The following is a 19,832-nucleotide window of genomic DNA, read 5'->3' as shown; positions in this document are numbered from 1 at the left end:
TGATGCAAAGTTAAGTCTCCTGGAAAACTGTCTCACTCAGCGCCAAAACTTACCAGGCCTTAGCGAATATTTGCTGAATGAAAACAAAACTTAATTACCCAAACCAGGGAGTTTAACAGACCCTCTGATCCATCACATTTTTATATTTGATTAGAAAAAGATGGACCCATTATGGAGGTTTATTATGTCAAATGATAAGAATCCCCCTAAGGGTACATTGAAATGTTCATCTACTTTAGACTTCATACCAAGAACCTGGACAGACGGGATCATCAGTTGGTGTGTGTCCTACAGTGACATCCAGTTTGGAGTTTAACAGTAAAAATTCTTTATCCTTAACTTTCTGTATAACTAATGAGATAAAGCTTGTATAATATCCTCTAAAGCACACATTCTATATTTGTGCTATGAAATAAAGGTATAAATGCAGAAGCCAGTTTGCTAACACCCTAATAGATTCTTATCTGTGAGCATCTTCAGCAGGATTTACAAAATATTTAGAGCAACCTCTTAAGTATGAAACAAATTCATTACTAAAAATAACCTGACTCGTTTTTTTAATAGTTCTCTCAGCTCACCCCATGGATATACATAGAGCTTGCTTGATTCCATCTGAAGTTTTCAAATCAAATTAATGTACAGGTATCAAATGATCACAAAATCAGAATATAAAAATTAAAATTATAGGAATGGATGACCAAAGGAGTTCAAAGACATAGATATTTTGAGGTTTGTAAGAATATTCCCTTGATTGGTCACAAACAATCAATGGATGAATCCACTGGGTGAAGTTGTGGTAACTCCATCACTGAAAATCTTAAACACTAAGAATTTGTCCTGAAGGCTAGTCAGTCTTAAGGCTAGTCAATTGATTAAGAGGCAAGAAAACAAGAAGAGTCCGTGGAGCCAGGTACCATTATTATGATTATTATTTTTGATTGATTTCCATTCTGGGCTCAATGGGAATTTAAGAGGTTGCCTTTGTAATTACCAAATACAATTCCAAAATTTTCAATTACTGGATGTAAATTTGAAAACTTAATTCAATTGAATTCTGATCTTATCAAAGCACTCTTAGTTTCATCTATTAAACACCAAGATCCTCTAACCTCTTTCTCTCTAGATATCTAATATACAAATTTGATGCATTATCAAACTTACCAACAGGTATATATGTCTCTTTTGTTATCTTAGATATTTCGTTGAGTTTAATGAGAGGATGTAAAGTTATCACATGGGCTCTGAGACACTGGAATATGTTAGAAAACAAGTTTATTACACGATCTGTGGGCTTCCTAGCAGCAGAGTCATATTTTTCTCTGAATCCCCAGTAGAACCTAATAAAGTACTCTGTAAAAAGTAGATGAAAAGTAAATATATTGGATGAATAAACGTTTTAGGAACACGGTGGAGTAGGAAATACACTTGGTTTGGCTAAGACTGTATTTCATTCTTCTATGAAACCTCTGAACTCAGACCAGTGCCTGGGACATAGTAAAAGTTGTTTCATAAACTCTTTTGAATGAAAGGTATTCCTTGACTAAGAGTCTGGTCTCCACAGAGTAGAGTCTGTAACTCTTGGCAAAAGTAACCAAGAACACATAGACATTATTTTGCACAAAATCTCCCAAATGTAATATGAATCACCTGTTACAACCATCTTTCATAGTTAATTCTCCAACAGAGGTTCTGCAAGTCATTAATAGTAGTAACTGAGTGACATCATTTTATTTCCTGATTCAGTCTCTGTCAAATACACTATTAGTAAAACGGCCAAGAGGGGTTAGAGAAAGGGCTTCTGGAAAATCAGGAGATAATCCCGAATTGAACTTGAGCATATGAATACATACATTTTCATGAGTGCTTATTGAAAGTATGGATGGATGAGCTCTATAAACAATTCTGAAGTAGAAAGTACCATGAGGATTCTTAAGGAAAAGTGACATTTAAAATGGACAGTGTATATTATGAAATAGGGCAAAAGACTATTCTGATGAGATAACTACATTGGCATTTATCTATATTCTAAACAACACAGATTTCACAAACACAAAATAATATGCTCCATGTATGTGTGTATATTCAAAAGATATTCATAGGAACACACAACTTAGTCAGGAAATAGAAAAGAACGTGAAGATTTCATATAAACCCCTCACACAAAAAGAGTCAAATGGCCTTAAAACACAGAAGTTGTCTTCAAGGTAAGAGAAAATGAAAACCCTACTACCTCCTTCATCCCATCCATGGTCCTCCATCAGGAAGTGTCCCTCATTTGTCTTTGACATGAACCAAGCAAGGATGGGCAGTATCCCAATGAACTTACTCAGATAAACACAATGTGGTTTCTTTTTAAAATAAGCCTTTACTGAGTATATCAACAAGGTACTGTATAGTGTAGAGTGAAGTTTGTAGTTAACAAAGTGTGCGACACAGTAGGTCTCAGGGGATGTGTGATGCAGAATCTTCCAGCCCCTTGCAGTCCCTTGTCAGTGAGAACACACTACACAGAAACCAGAAGCAAATCAACATACGGCTCAAACAATAACAAATCATCAGGATTAACTTTCAGCGAATATATACTGTTCCCAAGAGGGACACACAGTGGCGACGCCTTCACCTTGCCTCAGAAAGGTTATAAATCTTACACCTCATGGATGTCTTTACGAATACCCCTGTGTGTGGTGTGTGTGTGTACACAAGTGTGTGTTTTACACTAGTTAAAAAATGTCTGTTGTGATGGCCTTGCTTTGTGCTCTTCTGGTGGGTGTGCTGCTAGGAAAAAAAAAAAACTTAAACTATAGCAAAAGGAATGTGATTTTTTTTTTGTTGTAACAGTATCCCCAGAATAACAGTGTAACAGTACATGTTATAACAACATGTACAAAACTTTCTCCCCACAATCAGGGACAAGCATCCCCCCATTGTCAGCAATTGTCTTTCGACCCCACTGAAGAAATTAGAGAGAGGTGTAAACTACTGCTTCCTACATTAGTATTTTGACTTAAAAAAAAAAGCATCAGGCAAGGTTGGACAAAACTAATAATGAAGAGGAGTTTTTTGGTTTGTTTTATGTATTTATCTCTTTCTCTTTGGGGCTCCATTTTCTGTTCTGCTTTCCCATGAAGTTGGAAAGGTAAGTCATGAGCAAAACTATTACTCTCATATTCCAAAGTGAAACAATGTCTCCTTGTTATAGGGTAGAGAAAAATGCTAGAAGCTAAGAAGTAATGGAAATTGATCACTGCATTGTTGCAAGTTGTAATGGATTCTGCAAGTGAGGTTAGCTGACCAAGCTATCTCCTGTCCTCCCTGTGGACAGCAACTATATTGTCTTGTGTCTGGAATGGATGCTCTGTCCACAACATGGAGAGCTTGTTCTCCTCAGTGAGGAAGGAAGTTCTAACTCCTGTGGAATGACTAGGACTATTATGATCTAGTAGGAAATGGAGCCATAACATCAGCTATTTCATTCATCCTTTTTACCAGACTGGTCACATTATACTTTTTTTTAAACCTCTGGGAAAACATGTAACATATTTTCAACAAACATCCAGATAACTAGAAATTGCATGATTTCTCACAGGGTAGAATGTTTTCCACTTCTCGCATCAGAAAAATAGGCAGGAGGACATCCTTTGTGTCTCTGCTTTTGATTGTCCCATGCGAAAAGTTGTTAATGCATTTGACAGTTTGAGGGAAGCTAAGGGCTTCTCCCTATTCAAATACATCTCCCCAAACAAGTAGGTATTCATGACAATGCTGGGTATGAATAATGGTCAGTAATACCTGTGTGCTCATGGCTATGACTTTTCCTTTTGGAATTTCTTCTGCACAGTGACAGTTACCTAGCTCTGAAAGTGGACACATAGTATCTGAAATCATTTGATTTGGTCAGACAGCATCGAGCTCTTTAAAAGCCGGTACGTATGGCTTTGCTCATGGTCTTGTCCTGCACCTTGAACTGTGACTCTTGACTAATCTCAAAATGCAAAATAATGTATGAGCTCAAGAGAGGTCCAAAATACAGAGTTGATGTATCAGGAAAACATTCCCATAACAAAAACACCATTCAAAGCATCATCCACCACTGATGGTTGTTACAGATTCCATGATGTGCTTTCTATCCTGGTGTAGGTGAGAGCCCCAGGTACACTATTTCAAATAGGAGACTGATCTCAATTTTAACAGTCTCTGTCATGTTGTGCACAAGCTCAGAATTAAGTCTATAACTAGATTCTATCTCTTCAGAAAGGTCTTCTAGCAAAGGAACCATTTCAGATCATCCTAATCACTTCACATGACCAGGTCTCTGTCATAGGACTTAAGCCCCAAATAATTCTGTGAATCCCATAAGACATTATAGAAACCTCTCTAATCTTGGTCTTCCTGGCTCAAAGCAAAAACATTTGTTTCAGCAGCGAAGTATCCAGCTGGAGGTTATACACACAATACAAATAAATGAGAATGATTATTTTGTGGATAAAAGGAAAAAAAAAACCCTCAAAAATCAAAGTACCATCATTTGAACACATAGTTTTATCTACACAGCCAAGGAGAAAGGGACAGTGGGAGGGAATTATCCAGTTAAATACACAAAACCCCATGTCATGGTCCTGCATTTCAGATGGCTTACTGCTACACTGATCACTTTCACAGATTGTCTTAACCCTTCACTGTGTGGATCAAGCTTTAAAAAAGCAACAGACAAAACTAGCTAGCTAATAAACTAAAATGAAAACCGAAGTCACTTTAGAATTAATTCAAATTAATTAGTAGTTAATTTCAGCTCAACTGACTGCACAGTTTTGATTCTTGTGTCTATAACATAACTTCAGTTATATTTTCTGCTTATTCTGAGGGACAAGGGAGATTAAAACATATGAGTTGGGGATATATTATTAAAGAAAATAAAGCTCTTACTATAAAGAAAAACTTGCATAGCATTTTATACCTAAACTCTTACAAAGTAGACACATCACAGTTCTATTTTGTTAAAAGTAAGAGGGACAGAGAAAGAGAAAGCAAAATGATTGTGACATTAACTTCATAGGTTCCTAAAATAATGGCTGGTGATCAAGGAAACATGCAACACAGACTGAAATGCCTAAATTTGATTTTGAAAATAATTTTCCAAGGGTGTATTTTTTAGATAATGTATGTGTGTGATCGATAGCCCTTCTACAACTAAGGGATGGAAAGGAGTACATTATACATGCTTTCTGAAGATGGACGTTGCTTCAAAAAATATCTAGAATTAAGTCTGGACATCCTTCTCTTCTCCATGCCCTCTGTCCTATGCCCTGCTTTGCCAAGATTAGGAGAACAAGTCTTCCCTCTCAGACTTGATCATTTTTTTTCATCTGTTACGCTGTTAATATAAGATTGATTATCCCTCCACAATTCCCAAAGAAGAGGAACATCCATGACTGAAAGGAATAAATGAAATTTAAAAAATGGAAGGTCAAAGTCAGTTCAAGGTGGAAACTTGGTATTGCTTTTTAAACAAATACGTTATTTTGCCAGCTTTGATGTGTCCTTACAGAATTATTAGCAAGGAGAATTAGTATACATTTTAAAGTGTATATGGATATTTTGTGCAACCAAGACTGGCATCCATGATGTTCTTTTGAATTTTGAAGAGAGGGGGAATGACAAATGTTGCCTCTACAGCTAATTACGAAAATATACGTGAGGTGATTGGAAGACAAGAATTTCCAAGGGGATAAAGGTATTAATTCAAGCTATTTCAACATGATACTAACAAAGTTAGTTGATATAGTATAACAGAACCACTGATCACTTGCTTTTGTCTAAATGGTATCAATAATTTTTACATAACAAGTTTAGTATATTCCAAACATTGATCCCTTGTTGGTCTAAATATCATGTTGACATAGCTGCAGTGAATCTACCCAAATAGTTCTCATTATCAAAAATAATTCCATTCAATATAATTCTTCCCATTATTTTATTAGCCTCTTCTAAAAAAAGTATTCTAGAATATATCTCTGATGAATGTGATTCAACCTGACATATGACTTGAACAGTAACACTTTTAAAGGGAGTTTTCTTGCTGGGACATCCTACCTGCCCCCGAAGATGACTGAAAACAGACTCAGGTCTCTCACTGTTTCACATAGGGCCAGGGAAGCCTGAAGAGTGATTTTCAAGTTCCCAGTCAGAAAGCCAACCCCTGGGTTTGACTGTCTTTTCAAATCTTATCTCATTTTCTTGATTCTGCCAGGATGGGTTAACTTATCTCACAGGAACTGACTTCCTCAAGAGATGTTTTCTGCATTTCCTCCTTTGGGTCAAATCAGGGTGACTACCTCCTTTCTTATACTCTAGAAGTTTTCACTTTTCTTCCAGACCAGGAAATATACAAATAGCGTGAAGATATCTGGGGTCATTTCTGGTTTTATGCCTATTATTTATCCTACACTGATGAGTCCATTTTAACCTGCCCTTTCATCTGACCACCAACTCTAGGAAAGGAATTTGTTCTGAAGCTTCAACAGCAAAGTGGTGAATTGCATCAGGAGGAAGAATCACTCATTCTTTTACCTTAGTATTGGGTTCTCATTGTACAACCCTGTACAGTACTTCAGCAACTATTTTTTTTTTTTTAAGATTTTAAAAAGCAAAGAGTTACAAAACTGTTTGTAATTAACTTGGAATAGAAAAGATAGCACTTTTTTTAAATCCCATTATATAGTACACCGTATAAATTACAGAGTATTCAAATGCACAAATGCATCTGTGTAACATTTATCAAATGTAATTCGCGTGTCTTTATGTGCACACACGAGTGTGTTCTCGAGAGTCTTACTGTCCGCGTTTGTAATGCTGGACCTCTAGCTGTCACGTATGGCAGTGCTCCAAGTCTGGCACACTGCTGTTGCAGTATCGCATGTTGTTGGGGATATGGCAGTCTGTGTAATTAATGCCCCCATTTGGGGTGTAAATGGGCTGCAGTCTGAAATCTCCTTTAAGGAGCTGATCGTTATTTAAGGAGACGATCTGAAAGCTGGTTTCTGTCATCTCCAGGATGGAATTGTCCTTTTTGGTGCCTGCCTCGCAATAGTCATCTTTCCGCCGGCCTCGGTTGTATTTCCACTTCTGGGAGGTGTAGCGCCCCTTTTTGTGCATATGCCAGCAAAAGACACCGAGCAGGACCACAAGCACAAATATCACCGCACCCCCGATCAGCCCCGCCAGCAGAAAAGGGGAGCCCATGCTGTGGGAAGTCGTCTGCTCATGGCTGGAAGCCGTGTTGCTGCCGTTGTTCACATAGGAGGCATGGGTGGTGGCCTCAGAACAAATGGTGTCTTCTACAGCTCGGTAGTTAAATGCATCCAGCGGCACTAAACAAATCCGATAAGTGGATCTGGGCTCTAAATTGACCAGGCTCAGATGCTGCTTCTCACCACTGACAATGCGTTCCTGAACGATGCCCCCCACTAAACTGTGGCCCATTTTCACCCACGTGAGTTTGTACGCCATCACAGTAAAGAGAGAGAGCCAGCTGACTTGAATGGAAGTGTCATTCACAAAATGGATAGAGAGCTGGATCCGTTCAGAAAGAGGCGGGGTCACTCTTTCTCTGCCATCCCAGTCGGGAATCGTGGGGAGTTTCGATGCCATGGGAGTTAGAGGCGCATAGCTTCTGCTAGGGGTCGGGACAGAGAGTGTGGGAGGCTGAGTCGTGGGCGAAGCTGAACTTGGGGCTGGAGTGAAGAGAGGCAGGCCGGGGGTCGTGGTGGGACAGGACAACAGATTCATATTCAACTCCCGGACTGCCATCCCCCGGACTTGTTCAGGACCTTGGCACATGAAACCTCGCACATTCAGAGATGAGGGTATGTGTTTGAGCCATTCCGTGACCCATTTAATACTGCAGTCACAGAACCAAGGATTATTCCGAGCAGTGAGCTGCTTCAGGTTGGAGAGGTTATCGAAGACCCCTTGAGTCAACACGCGCAGCTGGTTGTTGGATATATCCAGCCGTTCCAGCTTCCGGAGATTCGAGAAGGCTGTCAAAGGGATGTGGTTGATCTGGTTGTCCTGCAGATAGAGCCTCATCAGGTGCGTACCTGGGAGGTCAGAAGGGGGATGGGAGAGCGAATTCCGGACAATGGAAAATTCCTTGAGCTTGGCGAGGTGGCTGAAGGTGCCCTCGGCAATGCCCTTGTTGGTCAGGAGGTTTCCATCCACGATCAGACGCTCCAAGCTGGTGAGGTTCTGAAAGGCCATGTCTGATATGACGGCAATTCGATTCTCATCCACTCTCAGCTCTTGCAGGTCCACGGGAAGCCCCACAGGCACGCTGCTCAGGTGATTCTTGGATAGAAACAACAATTTGAGGCTAATGGCCTCCCGGAAGGCCCCATCTTCCACCCCCACCGTGGATATTGAGTTGTCATCCAGGTGGAGCTCTTCAAGCTTCAAGAGCTGGGCCAGGGCGGCCCGTGAAATGGTCTGAATATTGTTTTCCTGCAGATGGAGAACTCGGACGTTCTTGGGAAGGTTCATGGGGAATTCATCCAGTTGGTTCCCATAAAGGTACACGGTGTGCACAGACTGTACGTTGTGCAGCTCTGCAGGAAACCCAGCATTATTAATTTGGTTGTTGTGGAGGTAGAGTACAGTGACGCCCTCCGGGATCCCAAGAGGCACTGAGGTCAAGCTTCGCTCGTTACAGTAGACAAAGTTCCTGTCGCAGCGACACACGCTAGGGCACGCCAGGAGTTTTGACACTTGTGAGTAGAGCCCCAGGGAAATGAGAAGCCAAGATTTCAGGAAAAAAGCCCCCTGGCTGGGCCCCTGTGTAGTCTGTAGGCCCATTTCTGAAGTACAGAAATAAAATACGATGTGGTAGTGAAAAGAAAAAGAAAAAGAAAAAAAAAAAAACAGGTAGCAAAACCAAAATGATTGAACGCAGTTCTGTTAAAGTCCAGAACTCCAGCTAGAGGAAAAGTCCCGAAGGCCAAGGTCAAAGAATCTTCCTGTGGTCTCTGGTCTTATCAGCCTATGTTGCCCTCTTTGCTATTGTCCTCCATGTGCAAAAAAATTTCAATAGGGAGAACTTTCCACCCAGGCAACAAGTGAAGCCAAGTTATCAGCGGTCAAAAGGGGCCCAGTTAGGTAGGCAGAACCCCTTCTTCTGTGGTCGGTCAGGTCAGTGTGGATCAGCCTATGAACTTGGTTAAGTTCAGTCTGCAATCTGCTGTAGGAAAGTAGAGAGAAAAGAGTCAGTTAAGGGTAGTGAGTGGATTAAGTGCTGATCTGACTGTGGCTTTTCAAGAATGCTGTGATTCAATGTTCATTGCAGCACTATTTACAATAGCCAGGACATGGAAGCAACCTAAGTGTCCATTGTCAGATGAATGGATAAAGAAGATGTGGCACATATATACAATGGAATATTACTCAGCCATAAAAAGAAACAAAACTGAGTTATTTGTAGTGAGGTGGATAGACCTAGAGTCTGTCATACAGAGTGAAGTAGGTCAGAAAGAGAAAAACAAATACCTTATGCTAACACATATATATGGAATCTAAAAAAAAAAAAATGGTTCTGAAGAACCTAGATGCAGGACAGGAATAAAGACGCAGACCTAGAGAATGGACTTGAGGACACAGAGATGGGGAAGGGTAAGCTGGGAGGAAGGGAGAGAGAGGCATGGACATATATACACTACCGAATGTAAAATAGATAGCTAGTGGGAAGCAGCCGCATAGCACAGGGAGATCAGCTCAGTGCTTTGTGACCACCTAGAGGGGTGGGATAAGGAGGGTGGGAGGGAGACTCAAGAGAGAGGGGATATGGGGATATATGTATACATATAGCTGATTCACTTTCTTATACAGCAGAAACTAATACAACATTGTAAAGCAATTATACTCCAACAAAGATGTTAAAAAACAAAACAAAAACAAAAACATCACTGTTATTGGGACTAAATGCTCAGGGAGTTGGCATTAAGTGACATGCTAAATAATAATAATTCAGTTGAAAAGGTATTCAAGAAATGAAAACGATTCAATTATCTTTATCATCAAACGGAGACCATACTGTTACCTCTCACTATCAATGATCATATTGTGAATTTCACAGCACAGTCAGTATCTTCTCTCAGAGATCTATTTGCATATCCAAACAGACAGGCACAAGAGGCCCAGGGCTGAATCCATTGAATCAATGATGGCCATCTACAAATGCAACTGGTCACAGTCATATTTCAAGATGAAATGAGTGACTGAGCAACGAATACAATTTAAGGGGAAAAAAATTGTGAAACCCTTTCCAGTTATAAACAGATGCAAAATGGGGACTGATAAAGTTATTTAGAAAGATGCGTCCTTCTGATCTGACACTGTGATGAAGCAGTTTAAAGGTGACGCACAGAAACAGAGGTGATGTCAAGTCAGAGAGAAGACTGCTCTTTTCTTCCCCACTCCCCCCCTCCTCTCATCTCTCTCTGCCTCCCAAATAGCCCCCACTTGAGTTAACCATGACACATTTCCACTTATCCCCTCTTTTGAGACCTTCAGGTTCAGATGAGATACACCATTGCGATTCCTTTGAGAGCTGACAAGCTCATGACTGCGAATAAAATTATTTTCCAGCAACTCAACCTTCCTCCCATCTGTATGTGTTTTCCTGCTTTTAGGAAAAGACTTTCAGTAAACTTTGAAATGTTAGAAGACACAGTTGGGGAAGTAAAGGCAATATACAGATAGTAATCAGACCTTCTTGCTCCACAACTGTTCCGTCTATTTTTAGGTTAGAGAAATAAAGAAGTTAATTGAAAGGTGCCAGATTTGATTTCCCTACAAAAGAAGCTAACGTGACAGGACATGGCAAGCCGGAAGTCTCTTAATTCTTACCAATACACAACAATTGAAACAACTTATATGTAAAGCACAGAGGAACTATTTGAAATTGTTCCCTTAGCTATCTTTAGAAAGGTAATTAAAAAAGAAAAAGAAAAAAAAAAAAAAAACATTGTAACTACTATTTAAGTGTCCAGACTCTTGTAAATTTGTTCTACAATTTGAAATATTGTGAGCCATCTAAAAAATGCCTTTGATGACCAGAAACGGTAATATTCATTTTTCTATTGTTCAGAAAACTTAAAAAAAAAAAAGGGAGGGGGTATAGGGAGTATCTTTCCAGGCAAAACAGATGGATGTGATACTTTATTAAAAATTAAGCATTATTTAAGTTGTTAAAAATTACAAATATATGTTTTATCACATGGAACAGGAGTCATCCTCTCTGCCCAAAATCTCCCTATACGCTTAAAGGATAATTTATAATACAACTAAGCGTAGTTCAGGAAAAGCGAATGTAATGCCATCAGCTTGATGCCATCCCTAGTTCAGGTTTCAAATTCTCAAACCATCTCAATGTTCCCTAATAGCCTGCTACTCAAGTGTGATCCCTGGTCCAGCAGCACGAACCTGTGAAGTTGCTGGAAACAGAATCTGCACATTAGCAAGAGCCTGGGGCATACACGTTAAAATTAGAGAAACACTGCCCTCAACACAGTGCCGTCTTATTTAAGTTTTCAAATGTTTTAATTTATGAAGTGTAAAATACATGCAAGAGCATGTCAAATGATTCATTTGAGAAGAGTAAAAGCATAAGGCATACTAATCACTTTCGTCCCCAGGAGATGGTCTCAAATTGCATCTTATATGTAAATGACATCTTACAGGTAGAGTAATGCAATGACTAAATATATCACTTGGCTTCAACAGACCCTTGAAAATGTATGTCTGAATGACAAGCACTAATATCCAGGAGGACCTTAAAGAGCTATTTGTAATCAGAGGGGGCCTACTTTCATAAAGCATGATTTATTTAAGAACAAAAATCTGTTTGGTGCTATTAGCATTTACTCTTCAAAAAAGGTAGGAAAGTGAGACCAAAAGAATCGAATCTAACACATTTTTGAGTATTCCATGGGAATCTTCAAAGTGTGATAGTAGCACACAATGAACAGAATTTTCCAAGGGAGAAAACACAGCTGCCCCAGGGTCTTTAAATTCCTATGTAAAAAGAATAGATGCTTCTCAACTTGGCATTTACAAGCCAAGTTTTAAGGCCCTAGAAACAACAAACCAGTGTTTGAAGATGGTAGAATTTGTTTAGAAACTTCATCAGTGAAGAGACTCAAGGCAATAATGATTGCGGAGCTAACAAAGTACTCAGGGATCACTGGAGACCATCACTGTGCATACAAATTGCAACTCTTCCACTTGCTTCAACTGTGTCCTCTGTAAGGAGAGAAAAAGCCCTATCAGCCAACCCTTTGCCCCAGGCCTTGCTCTCTTGGCAGGTGGACTTTACTCATGAGTGGTTCTCCTATAATTACATAAGAAGAGGATGTGGTCCTGAAGAAAGCTCCTAATGGGATTACATGGGGCAAACCGTCACTGTTTATCCACCTCAATAGGAGAAAAGTCCCATCTAGATCGCGCTGTGTTGATCAGCTATGGCAAGTTCAGTGTTGAAAGAAAACAAACTCTCAAGGTTTTCTTTGTGCTTCTTGGGAATTCCATAAAATAACTGTGCATAATAGACTTGTCCTAATTCCTGGATCAACAATTGCCTACATATTATATCAGCCAGTAGACTGTATCTTTGTTCAAATTAGTGCAAGTGTAAAACTGCAACCACCTAGGCAATAATGATTTTTTTTAAACTTAAGTAAGGCTAAAATCTCCATATTTCTCCCACTAGGGGGAGAAATCCTTTTAGACCTTAAAATGGAGACTGTATTTATAGAGAAAGCAGTATAGTATAATGATCAAAAGCATAGCCTCTGAGTTCTCATCCCACCTCTGGCACTTAGGAGCTAGATAAATTAGTTAACCTTTTTTTTTTTTTTTTTTGCGGTACGCGGGCCTCTCACTGTTGTGGCCTCTCCCGTTGCGGAGCACAGACTCCGGACGCGCAGGCTCAGTGGCCATGGCTCACGGGCCCAGCCGCTCTGCAGCATGTGGGATCCTCCCGGACCGACCGGGGCACGAACCCGTGTCCTCTGCATCGGCAGGCGGACTCTCAACCACTGCGCCACCAGGGAAGCCCAGTTAACCTTTTAAGTCTTAGTCTCCCTATCTGAAAAATGGGGATAAAATAGTTCCTAACTCAACAGCACTGTTGAGATTAAATAGGATAATAGGATAATATTTGTGAAAAGTTATATGGTGCCTGACACATGGCAAAAACATAATAAATAAAACTTTTATTCTCTGTGTACTTGTTATTATTAATGATATCCAAAAAGGTGAACTCCAAAATGTAGAGTAAAATAAAATCACCTTTGACTAACCAAGTTCTCTGTACTGACACCTCCTCCAGGATTTCTCAACATCAGCAGTATTCAGATTTTGAGCCAGATAATTCTTTTCTTGTGGAGCTGCTGTGTACATACAAAGATGTCTCCAGACATTGCCATAGGTATGTCCCCTGGTGAGGCAAAATGCCCCCAGTTAAGAACGACTGACCCACCCCATCTTACAAGTACCTTAAAGAGTTAGTATTTTTATCTTGATTTTATAGAGGAAGGTGAAGATAAGTCTCTAATAAACAGAGCCTATAAATGTTTTGTGCCATGGCCACCAAAAAAGCATGAAAATGCAATATGTTTTTCATTCATTTATTCAGCCAATATTTATTGGGCACTGGAATGACGATACCATCATGCAGAGCTGATATGGTTTTTGCCTTCGTGAGTCTTAAAAGTATAATGAGGGGAGAGAAATGAATAAGCAGGGAATTATAGTACTGTGTAAAGATCTCCAATCTCAGGGCATCAGGAAATTATGGTACCATGTAAAAAGTTCTAATCTAGTGCATGGAGTATCAGGAAAAACACAGCAGAGGAAGGACTGTCTACGTGAGGATCTGAAGGATAGTAAGGTGCAAGCCAGGGAAGAGATTCCAGAAGTTCTGCACATGGACGGTTGTAATGTGGACCAAGAGGTGAAACCCAGCCCAGCTCAGAGAAGGAACAAAACTTTGACTGCACAGCACTTTCGCCCAACTCTTTGCTTCCCACAGAGATAGTCCTGTTTCTAGAAGTTAATAAACAAACCCATGTTTCAAAATCATTAGCCATTTCATTTATAAGTCTCTAAAGGTTGATAACAAAAAGATTTTGCTTTACAAGATGGATTTCAAATATTGAGAGCAAAAGGTGTGGGGTTTTTCTTCTTTCTTTCCTATTTGAATAGTGCACTGAGTATGTCTCCCCTCCAGGAAATGAGAGAATGTGAAGAATGGCTTAATGGAAGGTGCTAGGTAAAAACAGAAATTTTCATTTAAAGCAGAAAAGAGTTTCAAAAGCCCGAGTGTAAAACAACATGCAACAAAGGCTCTTTGGAGACAGCAAGACCCTGACCCTGCCTGTCTGTTAAAGATGACAGTAACGGCAGCAGTTATGCCAGGCTACTTTTTAACTCTTTTCATAGGAACTGAGACTCAAAAGACATAAATCATGGAAGAGCTTTCTGCAAAGTGTTTCTCTCCTCATGTTGCCTAAAAAGTTTTTTAAATTAATTCCAGGGGCTCTTAATAAACTCAGACTATAAAAATCATAGTACAGAAAACAGGCATTATCTATAAGCACTGCCGATTCCATAGTATAATGACACCAGGACAAACCTAATAAAAACCTTAATGGCTTCGGCATTGCCTGGATTGTGCCAAGACAGCACACTGCCTGGAGCGATGCAAGTGAAAAATGATGAGCTTTTTTTTCCCAGAAAAGTTTCCCTGGATACATCAGACTTAGAGCTTCTGGAGTTAAGTTTGTGCTTAAAATCGACACACACAGGTGCAGAAACCATAGGCCCAACTACACTGCAAATGTCTTTGTTATAATCTGGAAACACTAAAGCAATTTATAGATCTTGTGCACATTTCCACATTCCTCAAGATAGGTTATAAATACTGTTCCTATAACAATCGGAGAGTTCTGTAGTTAGCTGGCCAAGATGTGGGAATTAGCAGAGGAATGCGGAGGAAAATATAACAATAGCTACCCCCTAACTTGAAACCATTTTTCCATCTCATTCACTGAAGCTCAATCAAGCTCCTTGAAGTTTTTCTCATTAGACAGATATGTTTCTTTGCCAAAACAAAGGGAGAGAAAGAAAGGAAGAGGAAGAAAAGGAGGGAAGGAGGGAAGGAAAGAAAGGAAACACTTTATTTAAACAGTCGACAATTTTCTGGCTCCAGTCAGTCTAGAATGGAAAACATTAAAATTGGACCAAAAAAAAAAAAAGAAAAACTATTCTCCTGACAAGCATAAAATTCTCTAACACACTTGAAGGGTTGTTCTCACATGGTTTCCAATGCAGTTGGTTTGAATAATAGGGCTAAGTTTAGAACAAGTTACAATGCTAAAAACTCAACTGCATAAGCTTTGAGGACACCTTCATTACTGCCATACGCTTCTCTCAATCCACTAGGGAGCTCCCACTGACCATCCCCTGGGTTCATATAAATCTGTATAATCTAGGACTGCAAGACTGAGTCTTCACGGTATTTAATAAAGCCCACTGGTGAACAGACACTATTAGAGAAGAATTTTATTCAGACAGCGCCAACAGGATTAAACGAAGAAAAAAGTATATGGTCAATAAAGGATGGAATTCCCTACAGCTCATATCTATACACTCTTCAACCCATTTCAAAGGGAGGTAGTTCAGCAGTCATTCATTTGCTCAGATACTGAGCACCTCACGGGTCGGGCATAGAAAATAGCTGATTTCTTAGACTTAACTTTGGGAGAGATTTTTCGCATCATCTGATCCAGCGATTCCCCATCCCCAAGGGTCATCAAAAACACTTAGGGAAGGTGATGAAACATTAAAGTTCCTGGGTCCCACCCCTGCAGCTGCTGGTTTGAATGGTCTTCAAAGAAGGCTGGGTAGGTACATTTTGTCAACTTTCCCCAGATGGGTTTGATGATCAGTCACTTTAGGGTCTTACTACCCAGCCACTCACTAATCAGGAACTGCTTTCAGGGCAGCGAGACAACTGGTCCTTCTTGCTTCTGGATCAAATCAACAAGTGAGAGGTAGAGGTGGCGTGGGGGCATGGAAAGAGCAAAGGGTTTGGAGTCAGAATTTAACTTGACATCAGTGCAGCCACTCAAACGGCATGACAATGGACACTTAACCTCTCTGTGCATCACCTTTCTTCATCTCAAGAGGGGATAATAAGCCACGCTCATGTTGGGAAGACTAGATCTAATGCATGTAAAGTAACAAGAAGCACCAACTAGGCACTCAATAAACTGTGATTTAAGAGAGGTAGAGATTGTATAATGAGAAAAAGCTGGGTCTGGGGACAGTTGACCGGGACAGCTTTCCCACTTACTAGCTGTGCTAATTTGGGCACGTTACTTCATCTCCCTATGCCCCAGTTAACTCATATGCAAAATGGGGAAAATGATAGTATTAATCTCTCAGAGTTGTTGTAGGACTATAAATCACTTAGAATATCATCTAACACATGGAGAACATACATTCATTGTGTCATTCTTATTACTAGCATTAAAAAAAATAATAACAAAAAGCCCCCTATTCTAGGAAGCTTTTGTCCCTAATTTAGTAGACAGGTCATTCTGTTTAATTCATCAAATTTTATTTTTCTCTGACTTTCATTCTCTATTTTTATCATAGTTCTTTCCTCTGGGATACACACACACACCTTTCCATCCATCAACCTGCAAATATGTGGAGACATTTATTGGGTCTCTGAGATCTCTTCCTTTCCTGTGTAAATGTCCCTTTTCTTTCATTTGCTCCAGAATCTTAGCAATGCTGATTCCTTCACTGGCAATGCCTTTCTTGATATGTGTTGCCCAGAATGGAAAATAAGACTCATGAGGTCTACCAGCACCAAGTACAGCTCAGCAAATACTCGGGGAATGCCCACGCCCTGCCAGGCATGGAGCTGGTAACTAGAAAGATACCTATGACATGGCCCTTGGTATTGAGTAAAGGTTCATGTCATATCAAGTAACTTTTTGTATAAAGCTCTTTATAATTCCAAAGACTTTTAATATGTTTCATTTCATCTAATCCCACAACAGCCCATAGGAGCTATTTATATCAATCTCAAATGAAGTCCACAGAGATGAAATAATTTGCCTGAAGCCACATAGACAGTATGGACAGAGGATAGTATTATAAATCTTCCGTATGAAAATGCAAGCTTCAGGTATAATGTTATGAACGGTGTTAGTTACAGTGGTAGTAAAACCAACATCCGGGCTTCCCTGGTGGCGCAGTGGTTGAGAGTCCGCCTGCCGATACAGGGGACACGGGTTCGTGCCCCGGTCCGGGAAGATACCACATGCCGCGGAGCGGCTGGGCCCATGAGCCATGGCCGCTGAGCCTGCGCGTCCGGAGCCTGTGCTCCGCAACGGGAGAGGCCACAGCAGTGAGAGGCCCACGTACCGAAAAAAAAAAAAAAACAAAAAACAACATCCACTTCCCTGAAAAAACTAAAGCCCCTCGCCACTGCTCAAATTTTCAAAACTAGCAGCAGCCTGGCATTTAAAGTGGGTAACACTTCCAAGCAGGACTGGTGCATAAGTAAAAGGTAATTACACCAGGGGGCCCATTATCTGCTCTGCCCACGTGACTCCAGGACTCAGCAGGAATGGGAAATCAAGGGCTCCCCAGATGATGGGCAGCAGCAAGATGCCAAGAACTGGAGGCGTCTAAAGGACTAGACAGCTACTGATAAGCCGGTAGCAAGACAGACAACAAAGTCTCCTTGCCTCCTTCATAGCCAAGAGTCCCAAGTTTGCTGCCACCACGTTCTACAGCTTGGGAAGGTCTTTATGTGGGGTCACTGTCGGAAAAGCCATTTAAGGGATAAAACTAACTGCCAACTGTCCTACATACAGCCACCTTCTGTATTCTATTTAAATGAAATGTTGTTAAGTGTTGTGAGTTCCTTGAATTCCAAGTGAAAAAAATATCTGTAGAAAATGGGATCAGTAAGCTACCAAACAGTAATTTTAGGGAAAATCTTTCTACATCTGCTTTTTCTCTACAAGAGACTTTGTTCAGACAATCCTATAATAGCATTTGACACCAGGAAGTCTAATAGGTTTTCTTTTCCCTCTTCCACTCTATAACTCAAACATGCAGTGCTCATTCTGAATATGTGTGTCCCAAATGAGAATTTGTCCTCTTTTCCTCACCCCTTCCCTCTCTTTCTTTTTCAAAAGGCAGACTGTGCAGGGCTAGAACAAAAGATGTTTAAACATTTCTTGATAATTCAAGAGAAGGAATAAGCAAATAACTATACTCACATTATTCACCACTAGGCTCTTGTACATTTCCAACTGGAGTTCAGATTCAGCTAAATATTCAAATACCTATTGAGAGCTAGTCACTACTAGTCTTGTGAAATGCCTACACAGCTATGAGAAGTAAGTCATTATTACTCCTAATTTACAAATGAGGAAACTAGCTTGGAGAAATCTGTGACTTCCACCAGTTCAAACAGTAGCATATCCTAGAAATAGAACTGCAACTCAATTTTCCTGGCTAAAAAACAATCAGTGCTCTTCCCACTACACCACATTTCTCTCCTTATCAGTTTAGGGTATACAGTCTCTCATTTCAAAAATTCTTCTGTAACACCCCAGGTTCTCTTTGCCCTCTATTCTTTCATTACAGCAATGAAGCAAACACTTCCCACCCAATCACAAGCCCAATCTCCCCTGTGCCCACCTGAGTTTCAGATTCCCACTAGAGAAAGTCACCTAACAGCACAGACTAGTTCTACCTTAAATAAGAGATCCCCAACCTAAAGTGAGACTTCACCCCATCTAGCAATTTTACTGCACTTCTCTGGAAAGCATTCTCTCCCATTCTCCTCAAAGATGGCATTAAACTTCACTCTCCTTAGCCCTCCAAACCTTATTCCTCTCACCCTCAGTAGACAACCTGACTTTAATCTGAAGATAGCGGAAGGCATCAGACAGGATCTCCCACCTCTTTCTGTTGCCAAACATACGAGTTTACCTTTATGTGCACCTACTTTCTTTTCCTTAAAGGTTGATCACATCATCCGTTCCTTGGAGCCCTCGCCCTACAGGCCTCTCTGGAAGATAACTATCTCTTCCTTCCCTGTGTGCACAATCTCTCCCTCTCAAACTGGATCCATGTTTAAATATTCCCCACTATTTTCCACTAAAAAAATCCCCTTGACCCTCAAGTTCCCCTCCAGCTATTCCCACATTTCTCTCCTTTTAGCTAAATTCCTGGAAAGAACAGTCCATCATCAATATCTCTGTTTCCTCACCTCCCATCCATCTCACACCAACACATTCCATGCTGGCTCCCACCCCTACTCTCCCACAAGCTTCTCTTCTAATGTTTACATTAGGAGATGTTAACAATCTGCCCCAGGTTGGCAAATCCAAAGGGCTTTCTTTTGACTGTATTCCTCCCACTTAATCTCACAGCAACATTTAGACTTGTCCATGTGCTTACTGAAACATCCTCATTCCTTGGTTGCTATGACAGCTGCTGGTTTTCTTCCTATTTCTATTGTTATTTCCTATTTTGTAGGTTCTCCCTCTTCCGTGTAGCCATTCAGTGTTAGTCCAATAAGCTTGGGTCCAGACACTCTTCTTTTCTTCCCTTTGTAAGAAATGGCATCCAAGCCTTAAGCTTAAATGATCATATATGCAAATGATGCTTGAGAGGGTGTGGAGGGAAGGGAACCCTCCTACACTGTTGGTGGGAATGTAAATTGGTACAGCCACTGTGGATAACAGTAT

General features: G+C 40.4%; 2 protein-coding genes across 2 annotated transcripts in view; both read right to left on the bottom strand.

The window, feature by feature from the left end:
* Positions 1–2,345: 2,345 nt before the first annotated feature.
* Positions 2,346–9,220, bottom strand: FLRT2 (fibronectin leucine rich transmembrane protein 2). The gene has a single exon (XM_027120233.1). The coding sequence runs from the start codon at positions 8,845–8,847 to the stop codon at positions 6,865–6,867; it is 1,983 nt and encodes a 660-aa protein (XP_026976034.1). The 5' UTR covers positions 8,848–9,220; the 3' UTR covers positions 2,346–6,864.
* LOC113627799 (translation initiation factor IF-2-like) overlaps positions 9,125–19,832 on the bottom strand; it is a 95,696-nt gene continuing 84,988 nt past the window's right edge. Inside the window, exon 3 of the mRNA XM_027120862.1 lies at positions 9,125–9,229. Within this exon, the coding sequence (XP_026976663.1) occupies positions 9,215–9,229 (15 nt within the window). The 3' untranslated portion in view covers positions 9,125–9,214. The remainder of the gene's footprint in view (positions 9,230–19,832) is intronic.

The sequence above is a fragment of the Aethalodelphis obliquidens genome, unplaced genomic scaffold, assembly GCF_003676395.1.
Source record: "Aethalodelphis obliquidens isolate GAN/ISIS:26980383/991018 unplaced genomic scaffold, ASM367639v1 scaffold21, whole genome shotgun sequence".
Taxonomy (NCBI): domain Eukaryota; kingdom Metazoa; phylum Chordata; class Mammalia; order Artiodactyla; family Delphinidae; genus Aethalodelphis; species Aethalodelphis obliquidens.
Note: the sequence above shows the minus strand (reverse complement) of the source record. Positions and strands in the feature narration are given on the sequence as shown.